The sequence below is a fragment of the Tinamus guttatus genome, unplaced genomic scaffold (assembly GCF_059628265.1).
Source record: "Tinamus guttatus ecotype Peru unplaced genomic scaffold, ASM5962826v1 Tinamus_guttatus_pri_ptg000439l, whole genome shotgun sequence".
NCBI classification, from domain to species: Eukaryota; Metazoa; Chordata; class Aves; order Tinamiformes; family Tinamidae; genus Tinamus; species Tinamus guttatus.
In genome coordinates this window covers 1,611,378-1,621,366 of record NW_028288973.1, presented here as the reverse complement: position 1 = coordinate 1,621,366, position 9,989 = coordinate 1,611,378, and the positions used below count along the sequence as shown (strand labels likewise).

At 52.6% G+C, this 9,989-nt stretch overlaps 1 protein-coding gene across 1 annotated transcript; it reads right to left on the bottom strand.

Annotated features, from left to right (window-relative positions):
* Positions 1-584: 584 nt before the first annotated feature.
* Positions 585-9,074, bottom strand: TXN2 (thioredoxin 2). Its single transcript, XM_010212996.2, has 4 exons — positions 8,842-9,074; positions 6,649-6,772; positions 1,622-1,747; positions 585-841 (listed from the first exon to the last, which is right to left on the bottom strand). Exons 1-3 carry the CDS (start codon positions 9,072-9,074, stop codon positions 1,631-1,633), a joined length of 474 nt encoding a protein of 157 aa, XP_010211298.2. The 3' UTR covers positions 585-841; positions 1,622-1,630.
* Positions 9,075-9,989: the final 915 nt, after the last annotated feature.

Genomic DNA, 9,989 nt, shown 5'->3' with positions numbered 1-9,989 from the left:
GTAAGCAAGGGATCCCCTTAAGTGCAACCAGCACCAATTCTGCTGTTGTCCAGGCCCGATGGTGCCCAAGGTGAGAAAAGAGGTGAGAACAGCGATGGTTGTTGCACTGTGGTTGCAGCGTAACAGGTAAAACCAAGAGCCCCACTTCCCCCTGCTCCTTAAATGGTTTTTGGAAAGGTGTGGAAAAGGCTGCTTTGTGGCTTGTAACAACCAACCGGTTGCCAGAGAGGCAAAATGGAGTAGAGCCAAACCTTCAAAGCAATTGAAGAAAAAACAGAAGCAGGGCCAGGGAAAAGGCTTTTACATGGCTATTAAGCACATACAGTTTTCTCATGCATCTTAGGTAAGTCACCTGCAGTTAAGTATTATAGTGAGCATCAGCCTTTTGCTCCACCTGCAAGTGCAAGAGGAGGCTTGGGATGGGGCACTACAGGGGAAAATGGAAAGCACCTAAAATTCAGGTTGACAGCCGCAGCACAGGAGGAGGAGGAAGAGGAGGGAAGGGCTGAAGGCTGCTGCTGTTATGAGCACACAATCCCACCCCTTGGTCTAAAGGTCAAGGCAATTGAGATCGAAAGGCTGCCTTTTGGCACGGCTCACCTGCGTGAGCAGATTTAATTATCCACACAAGGGAGCGGGAGGCTCTCGCGCTCCTCGGGCAGGACAGGCCTGAGAGAAGCACACTCAGTGCTGGGGGTGGTGGTGCTGAGCAGGAGGGCTGCGTGCAACTAGCCCGTGTTCCTCTGCACACAGGTGGATCCTTTTTCCGGAGTCCTGGATTCAGCAGCACCAACAGGGGGTCTGATCAGGCTGGGAAGTCAGAGCAGCAGCATCGGGAGCCCTGTAAAATAATCCACTTACTTGTTTTTAAGAACATTACCTTTCAGGCTATGGGACTGTCTCAAGGCCTAAGCTGCACTTTCCCAACCCATCATGGGAAATAAGCCACTGATCTGCTTATCTTCCTTCTCACCTCTGTGGAGAGACAAGGGCCCTTCCCCAGGCTTTCAGAGAATCAAGTTTTATTCTCCAAGTGTATAGAACTGATCAATAAAGTTATCTTTATTACAGACCTACAAAAGGAGACCCACAAAATACTTCTATTTCCTCTTATAAAAGACAGGAGCGCACAGATCTGCAGGAGACTCATACATGCCCCAGCAACACGAGGACAGAGGGACAAGGACGCAGGTTTCACAGACAATGCAGACGCATTCTTGGCTTTCAACAAACCCACCCAGGGCAGGTATGTGCACACGTCTGGCAGGGAGTAACTGCCCTCTGCTCTGGGCTATCTGACACTAGGCAAAGGGAAAAAACATTCCTCTAACTCAGCAGCAGTTCTGCACGTCAGCCCTTTGCTGATAAAGACGGGCTCCTGATTCCAGCCACATTCTCCCCTTTGAGAATGAGCAGCCACGCTCCTCAGCACCTCCTGCATCTACTGCTGCCCAAGAGAAGGGGGGAGCGGGAAGGAAAGGTTACAACATTGTTCATCTCCTAAGCACCCCCAGACAGAACAAACCGCCAGGTTTTAGAAGGCGGGCAGGTCATGCGCCCTTGGCTCTCCCAGGCAAGGAATGCATGACATGGACGCGTCCAGAGGCAGAGCAACAGCCACCTTTTCATTTCAGGGTCCGATGAGTTTCTTGAGGAATGCTTCCAGCTGATCCTCATCTTTTATGCCCACAAACTTATCCACAACATCTCCGTTCTTCATGGCGAGCACGGTTGGCACTGCTGACACCTGAGGGAGGAGAGGCAGAGACCTGAGTATGCACGCAGGCCCCAAAGGGAGCTCTGCAAAGACCCCCTGTGTCTCCTCAGCAGCCCCCACTGCCAGTGCAGGTTAACTACAGCAGGAACGAGGAAAGAGAAAAAGGTGTTTTTAGTTAAGACTTTTGTTTTCCACTTCTAGGACTTCACTTCCTATGGCTAAAGGCATTTTATTGAAAGTAAGCTACAGGTTCAACCTCCTTCAGTCTCTCTGTAAGACAGTAATTGTTCACTGCCCAAGGGTAATATGTTCCCTACGAAAACAGTTAGGCTCCATGTTCCTCTCTGCAGCCTTATCTCTGTATTGATTTAAGTAACACTGCTCAGGTTAAGCTTGTGCAACTTTCCTAGTTTAAACCACAAAATTTAAAAGAAATATATAATATATATATATATATAAGATTAAACAGATAAAGCTTTTATCCTCTCCAGTACAAATTCCTCTTCTCCTTTCAGGCTTCCCATTTAAGTTGTCATGAGCAATCAAACCCAGTCTTTACTAGTACTTTCCAGGACTCCTCTCAGCCATGATCCTTGGATATTTTATGGTTGTGCTGCGACCAGACTCTTTTTTTTTCTCCAGAGAGGATAAGAGCTAGAGGATGGTTCCCCGCCGATCACTGAACAGGCAGATTTCCTGCCCCATCCTACCATAGTTGTAACAACCCTTTCCACCCATCTTTCCTTCCAGTACTTCAGCTTGTCACGTATCAGTGGCTGTCACTGCAGATCCCTGACAATTAGGCAAAAAGAGAGAAATCCCCTCAGTTGCAGACAGCTGCAGTGCTCCAAGTGCTACTATTTTAGTTCAGAACAGAATTTCCTGGGAATTGCCCAAGAGAATAGCAGTGGAAATAACAATGCTCCCCAGGGACTTGCTGATTGAAGAACAACCAGAGAACCATCGGACCTCGCGGACACAACCCAGAGGAGCAGTCAAAGCTCAGAGGGCTGTATGAGGGAGAGCCCTGGTTGTGTTTCTGAGCAGGCAGCTGCAGCCCCTGTGGACTCAGCACCCTTTTACCCGTACAAAGCCCCTCTCCTGAAGCACATCCTGCCCACACCTCGCCTGCTGCCTGTTTGCCAGCCAGTAAGGCCTCCCTTCATACGCTCCCAGCTGTCCTCCACTTTGCTGCCAGCAAGGATCTGCCACGCTCTCAAACCCTTCCTGCAGGAAACCCTCCAGAGACCTGGCATTGGGCCCATCAGCAGTTGGAGATGAAAGGGACATTTTGTTCTTCCGTTTCTACTCCATCTTAACTGGCCCGTCCAGCCTGGTTGCCTGTAGCCCGTCCTCCAGGGCTTTGTGCAGCCTAATTTGACAGGATGGCAGCGCTGCGGCTGCTGCCACCGCCTCCAGTCCTGGTGCAGGGCGTGCTCCTCCTAGTGACGGGCTGCAGCACTGGAAAATGGGAGCTCCAGAGCCGCCAACCTGCTCGCTTGTGATTTCAGACACAAGTACAACAGTGCAAGGACTGCATGGGACCGGTGCCTCCTCTCCTGCATGAGAAAGGTCCCCAGAGCTTCCCTCTGGTTTGTTCAGTGGGGTAATATAAAGCAGTCACACCAGCTCCACCAAAAAAGTAGTGTATCCAACCAGCAGCATTGAGCATCGTGCCACAAGACACGGCACTAGGCCAGGTGAGGAACACGGGAACCTTGAAAGCACCAGAGAGGCCCAGATAATACTGAGCTACAGGGTTACACGGCTCTGCATGGAGACCCACGAGCCTCTTCCCAACTTGCTCCCTTCAACTCTTCCCATGTGCCAGGCGAGCAGCACCATGCCCAGAGCCCCCCTTCCCCATCCTCTGCTTTTAAACAGCCAGAGAAGAGCCCAACAGTCTGAGAGAGAAAGGTGAAACAGCAGCAGCTTTGACACCGGGCACCACCGAGCTGGACGCCCCATGCGGGGCTCAGTTCCCCTTTTTCGGAGCAGTGGGGAAATCCTGGCAAACAGGCACAGGGATTGAGACTGTAGAGTTGGAACTAGGACCTCGAGAGCTCCTTGCGGGTGCTCAGAGAAAATGACATTCATGAGAGCATCCCTCTTGCTAGCTGCAGAAGAGGCATTCTGTTAATGGAGCATGTACTTGGGTTTTGTGCTTGTGAAGCAAACAGCATTATGAAATTCTAAAATACAGGAAACTTTGAGCTGTTTTTGTTGTTGTTGTTTTTCTCTTCTTTTTTGGATCCAATCTGCACTGGAACCAAAAACAAACAAACAAAAGAAACCAAAAGAACCTCCAGAATATTTCTAGAGAAAAGGTCAGGCTGCTATTGATCAGCCCTGAAAAAATAAGGGAAATTAAAAATAAGCAAATAAACAAAAATAAATAAAAGCAGCCATTCAGGCTATTACTGGCAGCACTTCTTCCAAGGGAATTCTCTCCCAGCCAAAGCTGTGGCCTTTATACTAATTGAGATCCTACACATCTAGGCAAGGGGAAGGATTTCACCCATGTTTAGGAACAGGACATAAAACTCCCAACAGGAATGAGCTCTGCTGATGGATGACTGCGCCTGTGTCCACTAGCCCTCCGGGGCCACTTGAGGTCTGCAATGCCCAACCGCAGCAGAAGGGACTGCTCTTTCCCAGTAGACATGCAAAGGGCAACAAGCCAAAACAAAACATAAATTTAAAGGATTTTAAGAGAAAGGCAAAGTAAAAACTTAAAGGATTTTAGGAGACAGCAGATGAAACAAAAGGATTCCTTATCTCTTTTGGCTTGCAGGAGCGGGAAAAGGCTACAGTCAGAGATTAAAGGTGTTAGATAAAGGGTGTAGGAATTCCCAGCGAAAGGACTCCTGTGCTGGGTACAGCCGGACGGGGAAGGGTGCCCGGGGTGTCTCCGGCAGCAGGAAATGCGTCTGCGCCTCGCACTGCGCTGGACAGCTTGGAGCCAAGAGCACACGGACGGGTGAGAGGAGGAATGCACAGGATTCCTCAGCCCCCCGAGGGGTCTCTCCCCCTTCCCCTGCCTCCCCTCACGCTAGTGAATCCGCTGGAGGATGTTGTGCAATCCGGCAGCGAGCCGGGCTCTGCGCGCGTGGGCAGGGAACAAGCACGGACGGGAGGAGGTTTCCTGGCAGCCAGCAGGGCAGTTATGGGGTGCGCAGGGACACTGAAAACCCCCAAAATGAAAACTGTCATCTGGTCCCAGGTGGAAAAGCTTAACAAAGAATCCCTTTTTGGCCTTTTTCATCTCTTCCAAATACCATCTTTGGTCCTTTGATCCTGACTTAGTATCTTCCCATCAACCCGTATGGTCTGTAATGGGCAACTTCCCAGAACAAGTGACAACACCAGGCATTTGCTCAGTGTGATACAGACTGGGAATGAAAGTTATGGCTTGAAAAGGACACCCCAAATTATGATGACCAGACAAAAAATAATCCTCCTTTACCCCTAACTATTTGTGGCTATCTTATTCACAGACACTGGAAAACAGTTAACACTAGGTATCACCTGGAGAGCAGAGGGTTCTGCTGTCCTGCAAAACAGAAGTTTGCTGTGTTGGGGTTTAATGCTCCTGAAGGGATTGCTGGATGCCAGCTCTTCCCCACAGCCTGGCTATGGCCTGTACCTACCCCACCACAGCTGTAGCACGGGCAGACCCTGCAGATAAATGTGTGCACGTGGTGGGGAACCGTGCAACTGCTCGCTCACTGCCCTGTGAAAGTGCACGTGATGCTGAACAGAGTCATCGGTCTTAGAGAACGGAACAATTTCCAGGGTTTTAAAATATCTTTCTTTATATATGTGCACTCTATTTGCTGCTTTCCAGTCTCTGAGATTATCCTCTTGTAATCCTAGCTAATTCCACCTACAGGAAGGCTTGGAACAATAAAAGAATTAAGCTAACAATCTCCATTCTCTTCTCCTTAGATAAGACAGTTGCTACCAAGACCTTGCCTGCACCGATTAGCATTTAATATTTTTCAACCCTTGCTGAAGAAACCTCTGTCTCCTCGACTCGTTCTCACTGGCACCTGAGCAACAAGGCAGCAGCGGCTGCACTCCTAGCGCGGAGCATCCGTCAGCAGGCTCGCACCGAGGGCGGCATCAGGACTTCCCTTGCCCAACTTGTGGAAGCTGCATCCTCCCATTTGTGGGCACCCGCTGGGGCAGCGCAGGCATAAAGTTCTGCTTGGGAAAGAGTGGGAGGGAACAAGCTGCTTCAGCTTCCTCCTTTTTTTCGGCACTGCGGGGTATGGGAAGAGCACAGAACATCCCCTCCAGGCTTAGCCAAGTGCCAGCTCGCTCACAAGCCAGTTCAGTCTGCTGAGTCAGTGGAGGAGCTTCCTGCGCTAGCCCCAGCCCTGGGAGCAGGACGCCACCTAAAGAGAGGGAGCAGCTCCTAGCTGGGTGACACGCACGGGAAAATTCAGCTCCTTGGCGGCAGCAGGATGTCCCATCTCTGCTGACAGAGTAGTTGTTTACAAGAGGAGACAGCAGGGGCTAGGTCAGTCTTCCAAGAGATCTTCTGATTCCTGCAACTGCCTACACTGACACGGGAAGAGAACAACAGATAAAGACGGGGCTTGTTACCTCACATCCTCCCGATACCCGAGCAGCCCGTGTACACAGTGAAACTCTACGTATGCTACAAGCTCCTTGGGGACAGGCAGCCACTTATGCTAAGTCACTTTTGCAAGGCTGGGGGCCGCATTTCTGCAGCGAGAGGTGAGGATGCTGAACACAAGCAGCAGACCTGGAAGGGAGTCGAGCAACGAGACCCACTGAATAAAAAGTGACCTGTGAATCAGCAACTTATGATGTCCTCTCCCTGCCAATGCTGCCGCCGCGCAGACACAGCGAGACTATCTGTGCATCACCAGCACAAGGTGCCCAAGATCTTCGCCCCCTACCTCGTACTCAATAGCAAGGTCCGTGTGATCATCAATGTCCACTTTAGCCATCAGCACCTTCCCCTCCTGCTTGGCCACCATCTTCTCCAGCCTGGGGCCAAGGATCTTGCAGGGGCCGCACCACCTGGGGGAAGAAGAGGAGGGCAGGCATCAGATGAGGCAAGAACGGGGCAGCCGCGGCCGGGCTCGCTGTTACCCCAGCACCTTTAGCACTGCTTCATGTCCTGTTTCCAACCTGACCTTTGTGCCACGGCGCTAGGGTATAAACACTGCATGTAAACATTAATCAGCTCCCTTGCAGCCCCGCCATTCAAAGTTAAGCTAGAAACACAGTTCCTAAATCATAACTACGGAAGATGTTTCTATCACAGAGGTGCAGTCAAATTTTTGCCTGGGCAGGTGAGAGAAGGAACAGGTATCAAGCATCCTTTTCACTCCCAAGGTGCTCTGGATGCCACTTCAATCACATCAAGATCCGCTTGGCCCAGCTAACGGGGCCTTCCTTCCCCGCCTCCCCGGTGCTCATCCCGACCGGCCGCTGTGGTCGCACTGGAGCTGCACACGGAGCTGCAGCCCACGCCAACGCCGCCTTCTGCAGGCTTCGCCTCCGCAGTAACCACAGGGTCTGCAAAAGAAGCCCCGATAGCCGCAAAACTGCAAAGATGCAGCATCGGTTAAAAGGAAGACTACTCATTTCAAACCAAAGCGCGGTAGTAGCAGAGTCTGCAGAGCTCTGTGCACAGAAAACATTCCTTGCTTCCTCTAACTGCACCGCTCAGGAAGGCATAAGCTTATTTAGTTCCAGAAAATATGTATTAAAAGCTCTAGGTGCTCTTATGGTCTTTTTTTCTTAAATCATTATTTAAAATGGGAGTGCTGGTGAGCTTTGTTCCTCCTCACATTCTCTCCATGTCAGATCTCAGGCTCTCACTTTGCCCACCCCCTGGCCAATCCCAGTTAACGCTCATTTCAGTTTGTCTGTTAGGTTGGTTTAGAGTGCAAGTTTTCAGGCTGATTTGTGCTGTTTGCCCAGAATCTGCCACAACAGGCTCAGATACCGACAACACAGGACTAGCAAACTGCTTAGGAAAACAAGGATAATCCAATTTCCTTAATCCCGCAGCTTACATCTAGGTGTATTTTTATTGGCAAAAGGATGACAAAATCTTTACTGATGGCAAGTGTTCCTGTTGGCATCACAGGGCTGCTACTGACAAAGGCTTCTGCTGTCAATAGCCCTGCTTCAAGCACAAGTGGCATTAAAAAAAATTGAAAAACACAACACGACCATTCAGGGCAGCTTGACGCTTCACAGCCACTCAGTCTTGTAACCTGAATACTGAGAAATACCTAAAAAAAAAGGCTGAAGGTAATAAAAAGAGCATTAAGGAAGGATTAGACGTTACTGGTATTAAATTCATGAGGTTATTTGCTGTGATCAGCTGCCGCCCCTTGAAGGAAGGCAGGGCCGTGTGTGCAACGTGCTGCAGCAGGCAGCACTGCGATGCTGCGCAGCTCTTGTGCCCTGCAGGGTGACGGGATTGGAGAGGCAGCAGGAGAGAGCAACGACACCTGCCCCTGGGACCTGCCACCTTCACACCATGGCTTCAGGAGATGGAAGGTGCAGTGACACTGCGCAAACACAGAGACGAGGGTGCAAACACACAACGCTGTGCCACGCTCAGTATTTCTCATCCATTAGCTACACTGACACACTGGAGACACATGGAGCACAACATATGTGTTTGTCTGTTAGGTGTCTTTTCTTAAAAGGTTATATAAAGGGGTGCACAGGGGCATGGGAATTTCTCAGTCGTGAGGTGTTTTTTTTTTTTTTTTTTTCCCCCAGGATGATGAAATGCTTAGACTGAGGTGACACTTGAGCATTTCAAAGTCGCTGCCGTGCTGCCCACAGGAGCATTTTCTTGTCTTTTCAATTTTTTTAAATACCGGCAGGGCTGTGCTGCAAAGATGCAAGACAGTTGAGACCTCCAAGGATCTCACTGCAGAGGCAGAAACACCTCTTAACCACCGAAGCCCTGAACCCAGAGAGGTGGCCAGCAGTGCATGACGAGCAACGGTGGGAAGGCACAAGGCACCCAAAGGGCTGTGACAGCAGGAAAATATGGCAAAAATATCTGCATTTGAGATGATGGAAACGCGCCGGAGCTGTTCCGGTCCCTGGGCACCTACTGTGCATGGAAATCCACCACGATGGGCTTGGGGTTGTTCACGACGCGCTCCTGGAAGTCGCTGCCGTCCTGCACGTTGAAGGTGCTCCCGCAGCCCGCGGGGGTGGCCAGGGCCCTGCTGGGGGCCGCGGAGCCGCGGGGCGCCGGAGGCGGGAGCCCAGCGCGAGGCCCAGCAGCGGGCAGCGCGCGGGGCGCCAGGGACAGCAGCCGCCGGAGCAGCAGCTGCTGGGACATCTGCGGGGAGACGGGCAGGAGCGTGGGGCGGCCCCGCCGCGGCAGCGGCCCCAGGGCACCGCTCGCGAGGCCGCTGCCACGGGGCAGAGCCCCCGCGCCGCCTCCTCCAGCCCCACAGAACAAGACCCTCTCTCCCGCGGGGCCCCGTAGAGTCCCCGCTCACCCGTTAGCAACGGGGCCCCAGCCGCTCCCCGGCCCCCGGGCGTCCCACGGGACACCCCCCCCCCGATCCCTGGCCCCACGGGACGGGCTCCACGGGACGGCCCCCCCCGCACCCGCCCCGCGGGACGGGCCCCACGGCCGCCCCCGGCCCCCCCCCCCCCGCACCTTCCCAGGCCCGCGGGCGACCCACGCGCGGCCGAGCGTTCGCAAGGCGCCACTGCGACCCGCGCGCTGATTGGCTGCAGCCACAGGAAGACCGCGGCGCACGGAGCCGCTGCTGGCCGAGCTGATTGGTCGGCGACGGGTGACTCCAGCCGGAGCGCCAGCTGATTGGCCGACGGCAGAGGAAAGGAGTGACGCCCTCCCAACCGACGCCGAACCCCATTGGCTAACACCACGGTCCTTCACTTCCCTGGGTAGGCGCTGTTTGTGACGCAGCGCAAGACCCTGGGCGCTGATTGGCTGCGACGCGGCAAGGGCGCCCTCTGGCACGTGGGGCGGCGCAGGGCCCGCGCTGCCGACTGCTTAAACGTTTTTAACGGTTTTTCTTTTTTCTTATTTTTTTTTAATTTAATTGAAAGAACATATCCATACAAAACATATTTGTAACTCAACGAAGTACCACAGGCAACGATTCACTTCCACGCGACGCACAACCCAGTGACACAGGCACCGGCGCCAAAGTGCAATCCCGCTGCGACCAGCGACTGCAGGAGGGCGCTGCCTGCTGCTCTTCCCCGACGTGCGTAACGG